The sequence below is a fragment of the Lacerta agilis genome, chromosome 12 (assembly GCF_009819535.1).
Source record: "Lacerta agilis isolate rLacAgi1 chromosome 12, rLacAgi1.pri, whole genome shotgun sequence".
NCBI lineage: Eukaryota > Metazoa > Chordata > Lepidosauria > Squamata > Lacertidae > Lacerta > Lacerta agilis.
The window spans coordinates 26270904-26292661 of record NC_046323.1 but is presented as its reverse complement, the minus strand read 5'-3'; the positions used below and the strand labels follow the sequence as shown (position 1 = coordinate 26292661).

The following is a 21758-nucleotide window of genomic DNA, read 5'->3' as shown; positions in this document are numbered from 1 at the left end:
TGTGCAGAAGGAAAGCAGTTTCTGTGAACCAGTCTCAGGCCCGGTTTGCATTCTATGTTAAAACCCATGTTAAAAATAAAATAAAATAAACATTGGCTTAACATGCACAGGTGCTTTGCTTCTCTCCCACTCCTACTGGGCCACACAGGCAGTCACAAACAAACAAGCCAGAAGTAGCATAAGAACAAACACAAACCTTGGCTTGCCACTCATGTTATATTTGGAGAGAAGCAAACCAGCGGCCTAGGTTCGGACAACACCACAAGCCAAACTTTGGTTTGTTCTTCCCCTGTGTGGCACAGCCAATGTGTCAGGTGGGAGGAGGCAAGCACTCATACACATTAAACCGCAGTTTATTTTAAACTGTAGTCTAACAGGGCATGCAAACCAGGCCTTAGAAATCCATCTCTCATTCATGTACATGCACACCACACATTTAAATAAAATATAACAGAAAGGATCGCACTAACACTATACAGTTGGATCCACATGAATGAAATAGTCGCCATGATCTTCAGAAAATAAACTGCTTCACATGAGGCAGGTTGTGGGGGGGGGGGGGACTCTTATCTCTCAGCTTGCAGTGAACCTGAATCTCCAGCAGATAGAGCCTACTGTCTACAATTTCACAGCAAATGTTATTAACAACCTATAATGCTACCAAGTGCATCAAAGACCTGAAAACATTCAAGATCTTGGGTTTTTAATGAAAGGAGAGCAATTCAGTCAATATTACACACTTTAAACTCTTGCTGATTTTTAAAGGAGGAGAAGGTCAGGACCCCAAAGGGCTTAACTAAATAGACTGAACGTTTTGGTCCACAGATTTGCATAATGGGTTTATTTTGCAGGTATGACAACCTCTCTCTTTGAGTTGCTTTCTGCATTTAAATGACACCATGAGCTCAGCCGTACTTGCAGTCTAAAGGAACAATGATCCATCTTTGGGTTCCAACTGAGTTTAGATCATTTCCATTCTACAGGTAAAATCCGTAAAACATCATCTGGAAAACAAACTGCTTTAACAACCATAGATAATGGGTGATATCCAACAAGTTGTAATCAGAGGAGAGTCATTGAAACCAATGGATTTAAGTCAACTGATTTAAATGGGTCTACTATGAATATGACCTACATTGGATATCGCCCAATAAATAGCACAGGTGCTAATGGTCAGACCCTTGCCTCTCAGAGCTTTCCTACAAAATGAGCTGAAATCAGTTTTATTAATCCCACATCTTTTAAGTACAGTATATTAATTGCCAAAATCTGAAAACAAACAAACACACAGTTACCATCAGCTGATGCAGGGTTTTTAAAACCTTTCACATCATTTTCATGTTAAAGTTGATCACATTGATGAATATGGGCTATGATCAAATATTGATGTTACATTTTTTTTAAAAGTGGGAAATTTGTGACATTCTGGCATTCGAATTTTCATAATTGATTGAATTCAATTAACTTTGAGTAAACCCACTGAAATGGGTCCAATGGGTGTACTCTGAGTAAAACCTCTCTATTTACAAGTGATGATGCAAATAAATAGGTACACACTTGAGTTTATAAAACCTAAGAGAGAAAGTTGAAAGCAAAGCTTCAGAAAATCAATATAGTCACATTATAGATATCCTCATATATCAGTCAATAATCCTTGAATGGAGATTGTAACAAATTATCATAAACTTCTTTTACACCTCAAATTTGCAACAATTAGATACAACTACCATTGGCTAACTGAGTTTAAAAAAAACACACAAAAAAACCCCAGCATTTATATACTTTACATGTACTACATACATTCTAGTTTGTCTTCAGGTCTTCCTCTTTCAAGAAGGGAAAGATAACAAACAATATCTTTCAACTGAATAACTTCTGGTATGTGCAAAGTGGAGGGCGGTGGGCGAGATGGTGTCATGCTTTTAGTAATTCGCAAACCTGAAATAATATTCACATTTTTATTTTTATTTTAAAAAAATGCTTACCAATAAAACAGAACTTTTTAAAAATGACTTCCCATATTTGATTTCCTGCTCAGAATAACTTATTTTCCCAGTAGCATCTGTGAAACCTGTTACCTTTTTTTGTACCAATGATGGGCAAAACCTGGAGTGGAGAACCACTGCCTCCTTGGGACAGATCCTGTCTCTGGAGGGGCCCTGTCTAGCCTCTGGGCCTCTCCTCCACAGTCCAGCCCTCTCTTCACCCCCACTACCCAAGTGAGCTGCCAGGGAGTGGTAGATTAGCATTTCCATTAGAAGGAAGGAAAACAGCAACAGAGCAATCTTTTCAGTAGCTGCTTTTCTTTCTTGTTAGACACTGAGAAAGTGGCGGAAGAGTGGAAGTTGGAGAACAAGAGGATAAAGTTCTGCTAGGATAATAAAAAGGGAGTACAATGAATGTGGCATTCTATGTTCGGCTATTCCCACCAGTTTTTCCAGATACAAATGTGAGGAAGAGAATAGCAGTTGTCCCAAACACCAAAGATGCCTTAACTCCTTAGCCTGGTGGAAAGCATCAGTTGAAAGCAGCCTGCCGTTAAACTCCTTAGAAGTGACAGGAACAGTTCTGGAAGGCAGGGTTAAGTGCAAGTGTAAATGGATGGAGAGGAGAGTCAGAAAGACCCGAGTCCATCAATATAATGATGAACAGTCATTACTTCTCCCAAAGAATCCTGGGAACTGGTTTGTTAAGGGCGCTGAGAGCTGTTAGAAGGTTGGGTTTGCCCATTATATAAACTGCAAACTAGAGCTTTTCACCATGCTCACAAGCATCTCTCTCTCTCTGGCGCGCACACACACACACACAATGTTAAACAAAAGTCTCTCTCTTTCTTTCTCTCTCTCTCTCTCACACACACACACACACACACACACACAGAGAGAGAGAGAGAGAGAGAGAGAGAGAGACTTTTGTTTAACACCCAGCTTAAGGAGGAATTTCAATGAATCAAAAGCTTTCTCACTTACTTTGTTAAGTGTCCAAATGTTTTTAATTAACAGTACTATGCTACTGGTTCTTTGCTCCTCAGGTTAACTCTGAGAATATTTGCACCTTCATGTAAACTTACCAGCTGTTATTAATTTTTTTTTTAAACAGCATAGTATAATTCAAATGTGCAACTTTTGTCTTTGAAGGCAATTTGGACACAAAAAGCCCTTTTAGAACACACCATTTATTTGCTTAGTGCAAGGAACAAAACCTAGTACATATTAATTAACAGCAATCCCCCGAACAGCACATTATCCAAACAAAAACAAGACAATTAAAGTCCTTGTACAAGCCACGGCAGTAATACAAATACAATCTGGTCCCGATAATTTCAATGGGCATGGAGTGCTGGAAGGGGGAGGGAGCCTAAATAAGAACTAAGCTGTATACTGAAGCACCCCCAGTCCTTGTGCTTCAATAGAAAATGCAGAGGCCTACTGTCCATGTAACTTTCGGTACTTAATGAATATCGTTGTGAGTTTGTGTGCGGCCAGATTCGCCTAAATTCCTGGGTGCCACATTCACCCCATAATACCTGGATGTAGTAAACGTCAGATCTAATGAAGTTCTGATTAAACGTCACTAAACACAGAACCCCCTCTGGATTTAGTTACTCTAACAAGTAAAGCCAACTTGTCAGTACCAGCTGGATGGCCCATTAGCTGGAAAGGCCAGTGGTGGCCCATCAAGGAAACCATTAGAGGGCAAGAGTGCCAGGCAAGGGAGAGTGGGGCCCATTCTTTCCTGTGTGCTAGTGGGCAGAAGCAAGGCGCAGGTTTAGCATTTCAGCTTTGAACTATGTAGGCTGTGGGGAGGCCCCTAGTGTCGGTTAGCAGGGAGGAAGAGGAGGAGGAGGGGGCAGAACTCCATGTGAACTGGGGAAAGACAGACTGGAACGAAGGGACACAGAGGATGGCTTTTCACTGTCCTTTGAATCCAATGCAGCCCTCAAGAGGGGAGCCAGACCCTCACAGGATGTGAATGCTCTGCAATCCCGCCATCTAGGTCAGGTCTAAATAAAACCCATATGTCATAAAGGCGCCACAGTCTCTGCTGTGCTTCATTGTCCCAAAAGGGAACACAGACCCTGGTAAGCGTGCCTGCAACCTCTGGAATCTCGCACCGCTCATGGGGATTGGGGCAGTGTGTAAAAATATTAAGAGAGTAGGTGAATAAAACACTGGGAAGCACCTATGAAGCTTGGACCTAAGGTTGTCCACTGAGCATCTCGGGGGTCGAACCACATGTCCTGGTTCCACTGAAAACATTGCTTCAAGAACAGTGGTTTGGATTGGAGTGTTAACCAATGGGGGTGTTAACCATTCCCCTGTCAAATTGTTGCCCGAACAATGGCTTTTCCTCCTACAACATTTCAAACATGTATTTGTTAAAGACTACATTCAGTACGGCTAACTCCAGCAAAGCTCCTGGCTTGACCCTTTATCCCTCTTTGCCCAAATTAAAGTTGTGACTGCTGTTTTTCTCCCTCTGCCACTAGCTGAAGGCTGAGTCATTCCTAAAAGATGTGAGTCACTAAGGAGTATTAAAGCCTTTTCATTAAATCCTCGATCAGGCGGCACGTTAACCAAAACTATAATGATAGGTCCAGTAATAACAATAACAAAGACAGCCGAACACCACATTTTATCTATTTATTTATTTATATATTTATTTACTTACCTCCTGGAAGGAGTGGAGGCTTATTCTTTACCATAGGACTACTATAAGGGATTTTGCTGCCAAATGAGGTAAATAGGTGCTCACAAAATTCTTCTGGGAGGTCAGCCTCCAGGAAAGTCTTCATAAATAACTTGAATCCTTCTAAGTCAATTGTCTGTAGAAGAAGACAGGGAATTATCTCCACCTGAGTATTGTAGGATGAAACGTAATCTTTTGTTCTGAAATGTAGCACATAAATTTCTAAAAATATATAAAGATCATTGCAGGCACAAGGCCTCTATTACACGGGATGTACACACATATGACCATTTTTCAACTGACACTGAATTCTATATTTCTTTTATACTTATTGGCCCAGTTTGCATGTCACAGCAAAGCAGACTTAATGATTCACAGTGAGCACACCTATCTGAGCTGTCTGTTTCTTCCACATACTAGTGAGGACAAGAGAAACCATGCTCCCTGGCCTTAGAGATAATAGTTGTTTCACTCCAGCACCCTGCAATGCTGGAATCACAACTAAAGCATCCATGACAGATGGTCATATGCTTAAAAACTTCCAATGAAGGAGAGTCCACAACCTCTGAAGGGAGTGTGTTCCACTGGACGGTTAAGTCCAGTCAAAGGTGACTATGGGGTTGTGGCGCTCAGCTCGCTTTCAGGCCAAGGGAGCTGGCATTTGTCCACAGACAGCTTTCTGGGTCATGTGGCCAGCATGACTAAACTGCTTCTGGCACAACGGAACACAGTGACGGAATCCAGAGCGCACGGAAACACAGTTTACCTTCCTGCCACAGCAGTACCTATTTATCTACTTGCACTGGCATGCTTTTGAACTGCTAGGTTAGCAGGAGCTGGGACAGAGCAACAGGAGCTCACCTCGTTGTGTGGATTCGAACCCCCAACCTTCTGATCGGCAAGCCCAAGAGGCTCAGTGGTTTATACCACAGCGCCACCCACATCACTGTGGACTCACACAAGCCAATGACAAGCATGTAATTCTTGACACACACACCCCACTCCTCCAGCAATAGTCAAACTCTTAACTGTCTATGGATCAACACTGCTGGTGCTGATTTTTGTGTGTGTAGCAGGAGGAGGGAGGGAAGCTTATTAAGTACTGGTGCTAAAAGTGCAGCACTTCTCCATCACACGAATTTCATCCTTGGTCTTCTAAATGACAATATTAGAAAATAGCAATCTGCTTTACATACTTTTAGATTAAGACTGCAAGTTCTTCCAGTCCAGTAAGGAGCAACTTCTTATTTGTATGAAGGCAAAGAAAGCAGTACACAACACCAGAATTCAAAACTAATGAAATGGCAGACTGCATCTGTGATGTCTTGGAAGAAATATCCTGAGAGTAGTTTTAATGGGAGAGGTAAGCTTATTCATTTTTACAGCTGGTGGTCAAGAATACTCTTCCACTTTATTATGTCACTGCATCACCAAGCTTGTGGGAACCATGTAAGAATTATTAGTCCACACTGTCCTCTAAACACATCCGTACACTCCTGCTCTGTGCGTCATGGCAAACACACTAAAAATAAATTGCAATATCTATATGCAAACAGCTACAAATAATGGGATACCTCTTTTCCCTAATTGCAAGGGAAAGCAAGCAAGATGCCTTTGCCCTACGTAGTCCGACAAATGCACAGCCACCATAATCATAAATGAAAACAGTATGAGAAGAGAGGGGTGGTAAATCATACTGAAATCATTTACGACACCCATAACCAAAAATCATGTCTGGCATAATTTAGAGAATATTATTAAGCATGTCAATAAGAGTGATATATGCATAATAACTTTCAGGATGCACAATATATTTTGTTGAAGCATCCTTATAAAGTTCCTTTAAGCATGTGCCTACTCCGTCCAAGAGGCTGATGACTAGTAGTAATGATATACAAATACAAAGGAGATAGTTCCTCCTTTCATAGTTGTGAAAATAGCCAAAGGAGCTTCAAATACATGCAAAGCTGTATACAAGGAAATAAATTTCTATTGCTCTAACTTAAGTCTATTCTTTCCCACACTCTTAGGTGGAAACTACACACATATAAAAAACGCTGTGAAAATGCTTTAAAAAAAAAAAAAAAAAAAAAAAACAGTTTCGAAAAATACATTGAATTTTGCATAGTTCATTCTCGCCATCTAGTGTCACATTGGTATAGACCTTTCTAAGTTAAGGGGTGTTATAAGGATAATTAGGCAACTAGATAATGCATTTCATGCAAATTCTGAAAATCTGATTGTTCATATACATAATGCTCTATCCATCTCTTTTGCAAAATAAATAACATACAATACAATCCTGATTTCCATGAGTATTCCAATGTGCACAGAATGAGCGCTCACACCTTCCTTGTGGGCGCCCTCAGGGGCGTCGCAGGGTGGGGGCGGGGGGGCGGTCCGCCCCTATGTCAAGGGGAGGTGGGGTGACCCTTTGGCCGGCCCCTCTCACCTCGCCCCGCCGGGCGGACCCGAAGGGGGGGGGGGCATGTAGCGTTTTCCCCCTTCCAGCGGCTATTTTTCGGCGGGAGGGGGGGCGACCAGCGAGGGGGTGTGTCAAACCTCTCACCCCTTCCTCGCTGGCCACCACCCCCCGCCGAAAAAACCGCGGGGGGGCGGGGAAAGGAAGCAGAACAGGCGCATTGAAGCGCTTGTTCTGCTTCTTTTTGCCCTTTCCGACGCTTTTTTTCGGCGGGGGGGGCCGACCAGTGGGGGGGGGTCAAACCTGCCACCCCTTCCTCGCCGGCCACCCCCCCGCCGAAAAAAAGCCTCGGAAAGGGGGAAATTCCCCCTTTCTGCATACACGTGCATCGTGACGTCATGATGACGTCACGACGCACGCGTCGTGCCCCTCCCCCAGGGGGTGCCTCTGCGCTGCCGCCGCCCCCAGCAGCACTGAGGCTAGCTACGCCAGTGGGCGCCCTTTGCGGGACTGTGCACAGCACCGTGTCCCCCTGAGACCCACCAGCCGGATGAGCTGGCCTGCCTCCCTGTGTTAGTCATTGGAGGTTCGCATCAAACCTCATCCCTGCAGGGAGGCGGGGCCAGCTGTTTAAATATTTTAAGAATAGGCTTACTTATTCCATATAATACTGGAGCTGTTCTGTACATACCACAAGGATGCAATCTTAACAGGAAAGTTCATGTATACAACAGCACAATGGAGACCCTTCCTTTGCAGGGACTAACAAAACATGTGTGTCTACACCTTTTACAGAAAACAGTGGCAATAAAGTCTATTCATGAGTTTCCTAACAAACAACAGTGGAGGTGGGGTGGGAGGGTGGAACAGTATAAAAGTGAAGTAACCATGAAGTCAATAGTCTACATTTTCTGTAACTGTATTATTTTTGCAGAGGTGCATGCAACTAGAAAATAGTATCATGAGTTTTATTAAAATGAAGGTTGCCTTTGAAGTCTGAGTGCTTCTGCAAAGCTCCATAAAATCAGTAACATGCCAGATATATTATAAACAAACAAAAAACCACCAATGGTGCTTACTTGTTTAAGAATATCTTGCTTCTGGAGTGCATGAAAGAAAAGAAAAATATATAAAGAATAGTAATACAGTCCAGCAATTCTGAATTTCTGTTCTTAAAAAAACAGCATTTTCAGCTGATACTCTTTTTACAACTATGAAGATCAGAAAGTAAGATCAGAAAGTAATAAGTGATAATAAGTCTGTTTATATGTAGTTAGTAATGAGCAAAAAGAAATTGCTCTAGCACAAACTAACAAATGGTATAAACTTTGGATAGCCCCTTTTTGGGCCATGTAGCAATATCACTTTGTTTGCATATGAATTAGCACATCAGGAAGGCACAAGTTACTATGTCTGGTGTGGGTCTAGAAAATCGCTAATGTTGCAGGAGTACGATTGAAGGGTCCAACTGAAACAAGACCCCAAATGGGTAAGTTCTGGTTGCTTGTTTCCACCATTTTTAATGTAGGTGTGCAAGGAACTGCTATATTTGTACTGAATGTTCCCAGTGAACAGGCTACCATTAATGATCTTATTACACCCAACTCCGCCCAATTTCTCTCACTTGACAAAGGTGAATCTCTCTCTATAGTTCTAAAGGGGATTCAGCAGCATCTCACACTCATCATTACAACCATCCATTGATTTCATTCCCATTTTACAAGTAAGGAATTGAATGAAATATTGCACACATGACCATAATCAGGATATGGCTCCAAACCGCCACACAGCCACATTTAGGTTCTGTATGCAAACCACTTGCCTATAAGTTATATGCATGTGGCTCGCTGCATGGTCTTGCCAAAATCATGGGCACAGAATCCACATAGGTTTATTCAGTTCGCAAAGCAAAAACCATGCATGGAGGGTGGAGACCAGCTGCCAAAACCCCAACTGCAGCTCTTTGCACAGGGCTATTGATTTGCCAGAGTCCAACTTTATATCAACTGGAGTACAAGGTGTCAGGCAACTTTAGAAATTGAAAAGAGAGCAGAAAAAGTAATCCTGCAGAATGCAAAACATTAATTTCCATCAACTAGTGCAAATATCTAAAAGTTAGATAAGAAAGACAAAGTTACCCCTTCAGGATTGTACTTTGCTAGCACACCATTACCATGGAATTCTTCCAAAACATCCTTAATTTTCTTTGTAGAATCTGCAAAAACAATGACACATGCCACCAATTTATTCATCTTGTACAAAACAAGGAAGACAAAGTATATTTAAATCCGTTGTGCACCCCAAAACCAAAGCCTGTTTTCAACAAATAGTCAAAATTTCAATCCTCCAAATGAACAGAAGGAAAACCAGCAGAATTGCAGAAGATTAGATAAACATCAGTGAATAACAACACATGCATAGGCTGAATTATAAACATTAATACTTCTCTCAGCAGTTATTCAAAGGCTACTTATTGCTGCCTAAATCATACTATTACACTACTATACACAATATAGAGTGAGTACCAACAGAATGATATCCAAGAATTCCCAATATTGAAGCAAAACCCTTTTTAAGTCCTAGAGAGAAAAATGGGTTTTTCCAAGAACAGCCAGAAAAAATAAAGGAGTTTTTGGTCCCATCCTTCACCAGAGATGTCTGATAGAAAAGCAAGGGCAGGAGACATGGGGATCACAAGGAGCCTAACATTATGACCCTCTAGGAAACTATTACGATTTCAGAACCACAAATGAGTTTATAATCTAAAAAGAAGAGCAATATATAATTACTAATAGGTGGTGGAAAATGTAAACTGGGACACAAAATTCACAAGCTACGTGAAAATGTAAACTGGATCACAGAAGTCATGAGTGCTGGAAATGTGGCATTGTTTGGAACAGATTTTGTAAGTATTTGGTGAGAGTGCCCTAGAATTGTAATACTGTACTAGAAAACGGATATTTTAGTGACTTACAATATTTATCAGTTATCTGCTTCATAGTGTTCTTGTGTTTATAATTATACACAAACTGCAACAGCTGGTGTTTTAATTATTAGTTTTAATGCTTAGTTGTTTAGACGTGTTTGCATTTTATACTCAAAGGCCAGTCGCTGAGGCAAACGGCAGCCAAAGCAAAAGCAGTTCAGACGGAGACTGTGGTGCTGGGGGGGGGGGGTAACATTTTCTCTCTGTTCCATGTTCTCATTGAAAGTTGCACACACAGAGTGCTGCTACTTGCCGCATTAGGGGAAACTTGCGCACAGCATGCAGGTCAAAGTGCCAGGCAGGGGTTTTTGTGGGTCTTACATGTGTGAAAGAAATTGATCAGGGTCAGCCTTCTCAGCCTGCTATCCACCAGATATTATAGATTACAACTCCCACCAGCCTCAACCAGCACGGCTATTGTTATAGTCCAAAATACACGAAGGCCACCAGGTTGGGGAACGCTCATTCAAACTAAAAATGAATTCCATTCTTGATTCAGTATACGGAACCATGAAGTCTCATAACCTAAATAAACACTCCCTATCAATGGCACCTTACAAATCTAGAACTGGTTTGTAAAACATGGGCATCATAAGTCTGCATGATGCATTGGAATTTAAATAAATTATGCTATCTAGTTTTCAAATGCAGTGTGCAGTTTATGTCCAGAAGGATGCAAATGTACAATTGTGTACACACAATGCCTGGTTTTACCTTCCATGCACTTCATAGGATGCTGCTTCAAAGGACTTCACAAATTTTGGGGGACATAGCAGCCAATACCAGAAGGCACCTAATATTACAAATTGCTTTGTATTCTGTTGATGTAAAAATCACAAATTTACTGAGTAGAAGTTACAGGTAGGTAGCCGTGTTGGTCTGCCATAGTCAAAATAAAATATAAAATCAAAAAATCTTCAAAAGTGTGCATGCACACGAAAGCTCATACCAAGAACAAACTTAGTTGGTCTCTAAGGTGCTACTGGAAGGAATTTTTGATTTTTTGATTTTATATTTTATTTCTACTGAGTAGAAGTACAAGTTTCAGAAAATCAGGGATTGTGACAATTTAAGTATCCATTATACATAAAACAACAACAAAAATCAAGTAAGTAGCTTTTAATTTACTCCCTTCTTATATAATCTATACCCTGTTTCCAAACCTATAGGGTTTTGTGAGGGCATAACTTTTTTGACAGGTTTGCAATCTAATTTTCCAGTATTATTTCCAAAGTGATTTATGCTGCAATCCTAACCTCCCCCCCCCACCGCACCCTTTATTTGGGAGTAAGCCTCATTGAATTCAAGAGGACTTACTTCTGAGTAGACACAGTTGGGACTGTGCTGTGATGTATGTGCTGGTACTTTCTGGATGTACAGAAAAACCAAGTGTTCCTTCATAATATGCCCCCACCCCAGTGCACAAAAGGTAACAAGTTCGCTTTAAGAGCAAAAAATTGCCACTGCCATGGCTTCAATTTATTGAATTAAGAATCTGAATTCTAATCCCACCCACACCAAGTGGAACTCTAAAATACCGAAGGAAAAGGGAGAAATAAGAATTCTTCCAGTTAATGGCTGTATTTGCAAGCAGCCCCCCTCACTTAATTAACAAGAGTGGGGATGAAGAGGTTAGGGAAAAAAATTGCAAAATGAACCTCAAACCTTCCTAATACAAGACATAAAAAAATGAGAGTGTTTTTTCTCTCTGCTGTAAACTAGTCTGTCTATTGCATTTTCTGAAAGCAGAGTTTTTTATTATGTATTTTCATTTATGTGTATGCCATGCGAAAATGTCTACACAGCAAACTGGATAGATGCAAGGTATGAAAACTGCTAACCCAAAGTGAGAGGATGTGGGCTGAAAACAAATCACTTTGGTGGGATTTATATCAGTTGTATCTCAGAAATGTCTTATATTATACAAAAAGAGTTAACAGGCCGATTGCAATAAACAAATAGCGCTGGCTTCATATATATCTTTCCTTGTTTCCGGGGGTCATTAATATGCTGCAACCACAATGGTTAGATCAGAAGGTAGTGTGATGTCAAATTTGTTAGGAGAGAGAGAGAAATAGCTTCAAAAGTTTCCAGTGAGAAAGAGCTAAAAGGTTTTGCATATACTGTACCTAGAATACGTCATTCAGTCACTTTAATAGCAGTTTCTTTTCAATTTACATTAGCTGGGCTTGAATTGAATTTCAAGGCTGGATCAAATTTTGCCCAGTGTTCTGAACAAAATGTCAAAGAGCCAACTTTATCCTAGTCAAACCAAATTTTAGAAACAGAACACCTTTTTTTTTTAAAAGAAAGCTATCAAGATGATTCTGGGATTCTACATTGTGCCCCAAAATTGGTTACCTTGAAATGAAGAGGACAGGTTTATAGCATTTCTATGATGTATGGTTTCATTTACATATGCATGGAGGCTGAACATAAGATAGAAATTTGCAACATTAAAACCCCAACAGCTCTTGTTCTCCCATTAGGTTTCTAGGCAGTTGCCAATGCCGTAGAACTGAATTGTCACAAAGAACAATATTCTTTATTTTTTTCCAAGACTGCCATTCTATTCCCATTCTCTCTCTCTCTCTCTCTCTCTCTCTCTCTCTCTCTCTCTATCTCTATCTCCCCACACACACACACACACACACACACACATGATATGACCTCTAGCCACAGGTTTCCAACCAGCGGACTTTGCAGGGCTCTATTTTCAGCCGTCTCTCTCTCAACAAAGAAAATCTACTCCAGGTTTTCTTTCCTTCTGCTTCAGATTAAGCTGCAAAGCCTCTGGATTCGCAGTCAACTAACCTCTGGGCATACTTACTTGCCAGAGTACAAAATATCCTGGCCCCTAGTATGGTAGCTGGTGGTTTTATTGAAAACTTTAAACAGGCAGCAGAGATATTGTAGAAAATTTAAGATTTCTTTTTATCTCGCCCTAGAAAAGCACAAAGGTATGAATGCATGAGCTACTCTATATATCATTTTCAGACTGAGCACATAGCCTCTTGAGCTCAAGGAGGGCCAATCATCACCGGATCAGGGCCACTTGCAGTGAAACAACAACCTAACCAAAATGTAGGCACGGAAAACAGATCTGGGCCTATTGTCATCAGTTTTCGGAGGCCTTTCATTAATTGATACCGAGTTTTGGAAGAGTTCCCAGTAGTGGGAACCTTTCTGCATTCAAGAGTCTATTGTCAAGGCAGAATACACACACACACACACACACACACACACACAGAGTTGTACCTTGGAAGTCAAACGGAATCAGTTCCGGAAATCTGTTCAACTTCCAAAATGTTCGGAAACCAAAATGTGGCTTCTGATTGGCTGCAGGAAGTTCCGCGGAAGCCCCGTCGGACATTCCACTTCCAAAAATAGTTCGCAAACCAGAACAGTCACTTCTGGGTTTTTGGCATTTGGGAGCCAAAACGTTCGAGAACTTAGCTGTTCGAAAACCAAGTACGCACGTGTGCACGCGCGCGCACACGCACACACCTGAGTAATTTTTCTCTCTCTCTCTCTCTCTCTCTCTCTCTCTCTGTTTCCTTACAAAAAAAAAACTGTTATGTCAGCAATGTGCATCTGGACTCTTTTATGTCTTACATTTTCATTCAGCTGAAAATTTGATACAAATACACAGAAATATAAAAGTTTAAAAAATTGAGTACTTACATTCTGCATACTTCTGAAGCTGAGAGAATTCCGAAGGACTGAGGTTAGCCCATTTCTCCGTGTTCATCATAATGATGGCAAAGTGCAGTTTACATACCAGTCTTGTTGTCTGCTTCAAGTGGAGGTAATCAAAATAACCCCCCCAGCAGTTTTTACAGTTTAGTTTCTCAAATTATCAGATATCCAGGAAGAAGAAAATCAATCTGCGCTAACTTTTAGATGGTGCCAATTTTCTGAAGCTTCTGGCACTGATGGTATATGAAAACACTGTTAAAAGAAAAAAATAAAAGCCATGATTAGGAGATGCAGAAATGTGTATGTGCTGCTTTTGATGATATATGCTAAAATATTCCTAAACATTCCACGAGTATTGCAAATCATTTTTGTCTGCCACAACCACCAACGGCTTTAGACATGGGAAACTGCCAGACTTTATGCAGCTAGTTGCCCTCCAAAGTTTTATGCTTTATTAGGTACACTTTTTAGTTACACTTTTCAGAAGTCAACACTGCTGAAGATCAGGGCTGGCATTTCGATCCTTATATCACGACTGTCAAGCAGGTTTCACACACTGCATGAAAAGGAACTAGGATCTCTTGAGAGCAGTAAGACTGGACCCTGCTATATACTCATCAAATGACGTAACAACTTATTTGGCATTCAAATTATGGATGTTGAAGAATTCAGACAGAAACAGAAACTGCCTATGTTCTCTGACTCATCCCATGTCTAGAAGAGAAATCAATCCAGCAACTATGATTGGCATCCATTGTTGTCAGTCTGCAAGCAATACATGACATTTCCCGCCCCCCTCCATTTGCATTGGGTTCCCTATAATTATATAAAATTCCACCACAGCGGCCAGTGAAATGAACGGCATAGCTTTTCAGAAACTGAAGTGCAGCAGAACAGAAGCAATGGTACATGCAGCAAACAGGTTGGAATGGAAAACGATGGCTTCTTATATCCATAACTTCAAATATACTGTCAGGGAACTGTCCTCGGCTCAGCGCAGGGTGGTGGAAGGGCTCTTGGGATGCTTCAGAGAGCCCCGGCCCCACCTGACCGGCAGCACCTCCTCTTCCAGTGGAGGAAGCAGTGATGTCTCTAGTGGGGAGGGGCTTGAGAGCAGAGGCTCTGGGGATGTTGGAGAGACCCTGCACTCCCCCTCGCTCAGTGGGCGAGGAGGGAGACACGCCATTTCCGTTGCCCCAAGTGTGCAGAGGGGTGAAACGCAAGGAGGGGAGGCGGAGATTTCGGATACCGAAACTCTTATTTTGGGGTACCATCCGGAAGGGGCCACTCCCAGATTCTGCTAGCGACTGATATGGTCATGTTTTTCAGCACTCTGCACTGTAAATAGTTTGCACAATAAAACTGTTAAAAGACAGTTCGGACTCATGCCTGCTTACTCTTGAGCAACCCAACACAGACCTGACATATACATTTCAAACATATATTGAAAATTGATTGCACACACAGTAATCCTTGCACTAACAGAACATTCAGGTAGTGCTACTACGGATACAACCATTAAGATTGAAAAAAGTTTACGAATGCAAGTTAAATCTGCAATGTGTTAGGAGGAAACACACTTTCAACAAGGATAGGAAGATTTTTATATATATATAGAAAAATGTGAGCTGCAAAATATCCATGACATACTTCAAATATTTGTAAATTATTTGAAGAAAAATACACAAATGAATACGTTAGTAGGACTACAGGAAGCTTTGTAGTAAAAAAATAAATATTATTGTATGATGAAATACATAGTGACTATTTTAGATATGAATATCAAAACAATAATGTATGAAATAAATATAAAAACAAAGAAATAATATTGTTAAACCAGACGGAAGGCTTGAGGGAAGTCCGGGCCCAGTGAGGCCAAAATATAGAATGTTCAATATGTAATGAATTGTAAATATAATGTATATCTATAAAACTGAATTAAAAAATTATGAAAAAAAAATCTGCAATGTGTTAGGAGGAAACACACTTTCAACAAGGATAGGAAGATTTTTATATATATATAGAAAAATGTGAGCTGCAAAATATCCATGACATACTGCTCAATAACTTGCAGAGCAGAAATAAAAGATTACATAACATACAAACCAGACAAGGATGGTTAAGAATTAGAATGGTACATGTTGTGATAGGGACCTTCTTCAAATCTCTGTGCTACTTTTCCAGGACTGTGTTCCAGGGGAATTCATGCCCCTTATGCCAACCATCCCACCTAATACTTCCCGTTATAATAAACTATTTTAGAACATTTCACCCTCAAGGTGTAATACGGATGTATCTCAGTAGAAGCTTTCATCCTCTTATCCTAGACTTTTCCCCAATTGTTTTATTAAGACAAGGATTCTACTGCACCAAAGTCAATAATTACTGAAGGAGTTCCCTTGGAGACTTTTATTTTCTGGATTCAGCATCTAAACCTGGCATTAATTAGTTGGCAAGCAGAATAACACACTCTCCCAGCTCAGCTGGCACCCTTGCTTCCTAAATCATATTTTCCCCTCATATGCCAAGTTGTTAATTATTTTGAGATGTAAAAAAAAAAAAAAAATGCAGTAAACGAACAAACGAACTGTAATAGTTTCAGAGGAAAGGGATTCCGGTGAATGATAATGGTCAAAAGATTTCCCCCTTCTAAAGCATGATGTTGCATGTCATCCATTGCAGGGCTGGAGACAAGGGACAGAGTATGAGTGAAGTCTTTGGGAGGACTCTTCAGCCTTTGCAAAAGTCACATAATAGGCAGAAATCCTATTTGTGGTGCTTTCTGTCCCATAGAGGTGCATTTTTAAGGAAGTTTCACCAGCAGGATTTCTGTCAACCATGCTGCTGTTACAAAGGCACAAGAGCTCTGTCAGCAAAACAAAGAAAGTTTACTGAAGTGCATCTGGTAACTGTCATAGGGAATCCACAGCTATGGCAACAGTCCCATGCATACTAGCACATAATACAATTGCCTAGTGTTCAGTAGTCTAGGTCAGGTATCCTCAACCTTTTCAAACCCAAGACCCACTTTTAACCCAAACATGCATTTAGGGACCTATATATTAATATTTCACCATATATTTGCATGATGTAGGGATCTTATTACTTACTGGATTTATCTTTCATTTTTCAAATAGAACATTGCCCAAGGTAGCATAAAAAAACATAGAACTTGAAAGGTTACAATAGAAATTTGCACATACAAACTATATAACTAGCACCGTAAATAAGCCACAAAAATGTCAGCAAGGTAAGAATCATCATCCTTCTAACAATGAACTTGTGTGGTCCCGTGCCTATCATTTTGCTGGTGAAACACGGCCACCTAATCATAAGGTCGTGGTTTCTGTGCACTCGAGGGACTCAAGTACACAAAAGGATATTAGCCTGCAAATTGCTATAATTTTTTTTTAATGACCCAGCAAGCTCACTTGCTTCAAGGACCTGTGGAATAATGAGTGCATATTGTGGGTTGGTGGAAAGAGAACTTGCACATGTAGCCACGGTCTGGAGAGCGATATGCAACATGAGTTTATGAACAACACTGCTTCCTGCCCTGCACTACTTTCAAGAGGAAGGAAATTAAAAAGGATACTCTCCTTCTCTCTCTCCTTCTCTCTCTCTCTCTCTCTCTCTTCAGAAAACTCCCTAACCAGTTTCAAGAGTAGCATCTAGCCTCAAACCTAAGCTCTTTAGATGCAACACTGGGGAGGTTTCAGGAGGTGCAGCAAGAATAAACATAACCCTTTCCCCGCTACAAAATTCTTGTGCTGGCTGGAGTCCTTAATAGAAATGGACCTGGCGATTCACTGCAATGCTCTATTGCTGGTCTCTGTCAGTATTTACTCAAAGTTGGCACTAATACTAACAAAGCAGTTGGCTGGGCAGAGCATGATGGGGAGGCACTGCTCACCTGGCTTTCTAATGTAGAGGTCACTGCCAGCAGCCAAGGGGGAGAGGGGTAGGGAGGTCAGTGTGGGACAGACACAGTGGTGGAGTCAATCCAACACACCTGGATAGCTCGGTTGGTTAGAGCATGGTTCTGATAATGCCAAGGTTGCAGGTTCAATCCCCGTACGGGACAACTGCATATTCCGGCATTACATAGTGTTGGACTAGATGATCCTCAGGATCCTTTCAAACTCTAGGATTCTATTATCATTACACTGCGGCTACATCTCTGCCGCCTTATCCCCCTCTGCTACCACCAGCAACCTCCACAATGGGAAGGCAGGTGCACACTGAACATAACTACGCTGAGTTATGACAGAATGTTCTCCTATGCCAGGCATGTACACAACAAGGAGACATATTGTACTGACTGTACAAAGCTAGCAGCACCCTTGGGAAGCTGTAGACCCAACTCTCACTGGTGCCCCAAACCTCTTCTCCTCCGATTACAGCAAGCCATAAAAAAGGAAAAAAAGAAAGATATACAGTCAGTGCAGCTCATTCTGCCAATCGTCTACAGTTAAAATTTGAGGATGTTCTCTGGTTAATTAATATGTCAAAGGAGGAAAAGTTCACAATGGAACTTTCAATAAAATCATGCAGGTTTCATTTCAGGTTACGGTGAATTATTTTTCTGAAAACCAGCTTATTTTTAAATAGATGTCTCATGTAATTTATTGTTGTCTTAACACTTAATGCTATTAAAGCTACTACTAGGATTGCTAATTATATTACATTCCAGAGCTTTAATGTCAGCATGTGGAGCTCAGTGACAGCCTGCTTCAGCAATTTAATAAAGGAGATTTCATTTGAACAAATCAGCATCAACATTCACGTCAATAGCTGATCAAGAAGCTATTGTAAGTCCAGAGAAAGAAAAAGGAATAGGACAGATGCTCTTGTCTGGCAAAATGATGATGCTGTGTGTAAACCAGTCATCACTGACCATAGACATATTTAGACATAAATGATTTACACATACCACTGACCATAAAGCATGTTATTAGCCAAATTAGTCTGTGAACATGCTGCATGGTTGTGCACCCCTCTCAATCCCTCCTCACTTTGTTCCTCCCCTCCTTGAGCAAGAAAAAACCCTCTGAGCAGCTGACTTTGTATTACCTTAAATTTGGCTTCTCAAGCAAAGTTTGTTCAGTGGGAAGAAGGACCATAGGTGCGTGTTAGGACATAATGGTAAACCAGCCACTATATAATTTGTTTTCCTGCTCAAGGAAGGAAGCAGCACAGCAGGGAGTACTCAAGCTGCATGTACTACTTTGTCTAACTACGGCTTATAGCCAGCAATGTGTCCAAACAGGGCCAATGCTTGGGTCAATGATGTAGAGAACAGTAGAACAATTAGAAGCTAAAATCATAAATCTGGCAAATTAACTGCAAAGGAGAAAAGGTCTTAGAATGTTGGAAGAACATTATATGACTAAGAGATTCCAACATGAAGCAGAAAGAAAGAAAGAAAGAAAGAAAGAAAGAAAGAAAGATCAAATACTTTTGACAGATTCCTAGTAGGAATGGAGAGAGGTGAAAAATATTTAAAACTCTTACACACTCGCAATAGTTTTTCAGGAGTCAACTCAACAAACATAAAGCTCCTTTCAGGTGTTTTGCATGGAGAGAATGCACAATCCTAATAACCGCCTGACAGCCACACATTCATTTTTTTCATCTGAAAAGAGCTCCTCAAGTTTAAGAAAGCTGATCCACTAGAGTACAAGAAAGGAAGACTCAATAAGAGCTTTCGGTTGAAGTCAAACTCACTGAAAGCAATGGGATTTTACTCACCTATTTCAATGAATATATGCTTGAGTATGATTAAGTTGGGATCCAACCATTAGTATATTTTCCTTAGTTTAAAAAGACCATACTGTATTTAATATTATGTTTTAAACACTGCAGTGAATATTTCAATTCATGTTTCACATTTTTGGTTTCTCTCTCTCTCTTAAAAAAACGCACCCATGCTAATTATTTTTAAAATGCTTAAAATGTGCTAGTTAAAATTCTGGACACACAAAAGCTCCTTCCTTTTCCAGTTGGGAGTGCCTTTTGGGTGACAAAGCTAAATCGAATTATTTTTCAGACTTGATATTACTTTGAGTCATACAAGTGAATACTTAATTCAAGAGCTTTCTACAACAAATCTCAAGGACCTTGTTTTCAGAATTCTAAATGCTTTATTGTAATTCGAAAGAATGTCTGATTTAAAATATAAAGCAGCAAAAAGTCTTCCATTGTAATCTGTATACGTGCCCCTGCATAATAATGAAAACATATTCTGTATCTTTTTAATTCTGCTATCGTAAGAAAAATGTTTTCTCTCAGATACGATCTCTCTTCTCGGATCCACTCATTATACATAACATTTACAACTGGAACAATAATATACTTCAGATACTGGCTGTAACTTTTAGTATCTATTGTAAAAGAAAATGCCACTTAAAAGAATAGACAGAACAGACTGAAGGCAGAAAAGGTGAAATGGGTATATGTACCAATGCTTGTCGCTTCCAGCAACCACAGACTAGAGACCCTAGGGGATTTGGGGTTCCCAATGTTTGGAATGGGAAGCACAGTGCAATGTGTGCATCCAGGGACATTTTCCTTCCTTAACCAGCAATAAGACAAGCTGCATTTACACTGGCACTTCTGCTTGGATTGAGGACAGCTTGTTTGTTTGGGACCCCCCCCCCCTTTCCTTCTTTCATATGGGCCATAACAAGCTCTAACCCTCCACATTACATACCGTTTCCTCAAACTCTTACTGTAATGCACTGTGCATGGGACCAGCTTCTGAAGATCCTTTGGAAACTTCAGTTGGTAGAAACCAGCAACAAAGATGTTGGTGGGCACTCACCCATGGGATCATATTGCATCAGAGTTGAAGAACCTCAGACCTGAGGCCCAAATTTGCCCCCTCCATAGCCCTTTATTCGGCATTTGGAATTCTTCCAATGCAATTCTTCCCTAGGTCACCCCTCCCACTGGCTCTGCTTCACACTTTTTTTTTGCCTAGTTGGAACTTGTCATTGAACACCGACAAAATCTCTTGCTTTATTTACATTCATTGTTCTGTCCACTGGCCTCACCTACTAATGCCATGTGGCCTCCATAAAGTTGGCCAGAAGGGAATGTGGCCCTCAAATAGAAACAAATTCCTCACCACTGCCTAAAAACATGTGCACTTCTGGAACAATAAAGGGATCTCTATGAAAGGACTTGCTTTCACTACGCAATGCACATGGGATGGGGTGTGTGCCTTACACTAACATAAAGAACCATTTGTCGAAGAACACGTGTTCTCGTGTGTGTGTGTGTGTGTGTGTGTGTGCGCGCGCATGTGTGCGTGTGTGTGTGTTCTGGAAGGAGGAAAGGGAATTAATCAACTGTCGCTGCCAGCATCATAGGCCTGTTTATTATTCTTCCATAAGATTACTTAGACACTAATTAATCTTGTAGAATTATAATAAACATGCTTCAAGTGCTGAGGGCAACAGCGTAAGGCCCTCAGCTGAAAACAAATAAAGTAACGAAAGGAGGACAAAAGGTATCTGCAAGTTATCAGTTCAGACCTCTGTCAATTGCCTGGATGGAGAGTAAGAGGGAGAAAACGATAAGGAGAGGTGGATGGCCTCAACCAGTTTTTACTCCATCACAGGCATAAGGCCCCCAACAATTACAATAGGGGAAAACCCTGACATTCCCTATTTATTATATATATGGGACATTATTGCAGTCAAACCAACCATTCATGTTTTGCTAAATAGGCACATGAAAGGGCTGAGGCACTCGCAGCTTTCCTAGAAAATTTGCTCGAGAGAAATCTGAGATCACTTCGTTTGTGTGGACAGGAAGCTGTAGCACTACAGCTGGGCCTGGGCATCTCTCTTTTTCTTCACCATGCATTGAAGCTGACCACACATGCATGTCTGAGCTCTGAAGCTCAGGCACCGTTTTGAACTTAGATTCTGTACTTTTCTAATTTAGATATTAGTT

General features: G+C 40.8%; 1 protein-coding gene across 2 annotated transcripts in view; it reads right to left on the bottom strand.

Annotated features, from left to right (window-relative positions):
• DGKB (diacylglycerol kinase beta) overlaps positions 1-21758 on the bottom strand; it is a 223250-nt gene that overhangs the window by 183064 nt on the left and 18428 nt on the right. For both annotated transcript variants that reach the window (XM_033165554.1, XM_033165555.1), the window contains exons 2-6: positions 13782-14048; positions 9250-9326; positions 8191-8211; positions 4672-4825; positions 1801-1938 (exon numbers count right to left, since the gene is read on the bottom strand). In XM_033165554.1, coding sequence (XP_033021445.1) covers positions 1801-1938; positions 4672-4825; positions 8191-8211; positions 9250-9326; positions 13782-13851 — 460 coding nt within the window. In that variant the 5' untranslated portion in view covers positions 13852-14048. The remainder of the gene's footprint in view (positions 1-1800; positions 1939-4671; positions 4826-8190; positions 8212-9249; positions 9327-13781; positions 14049-21758) is intronic.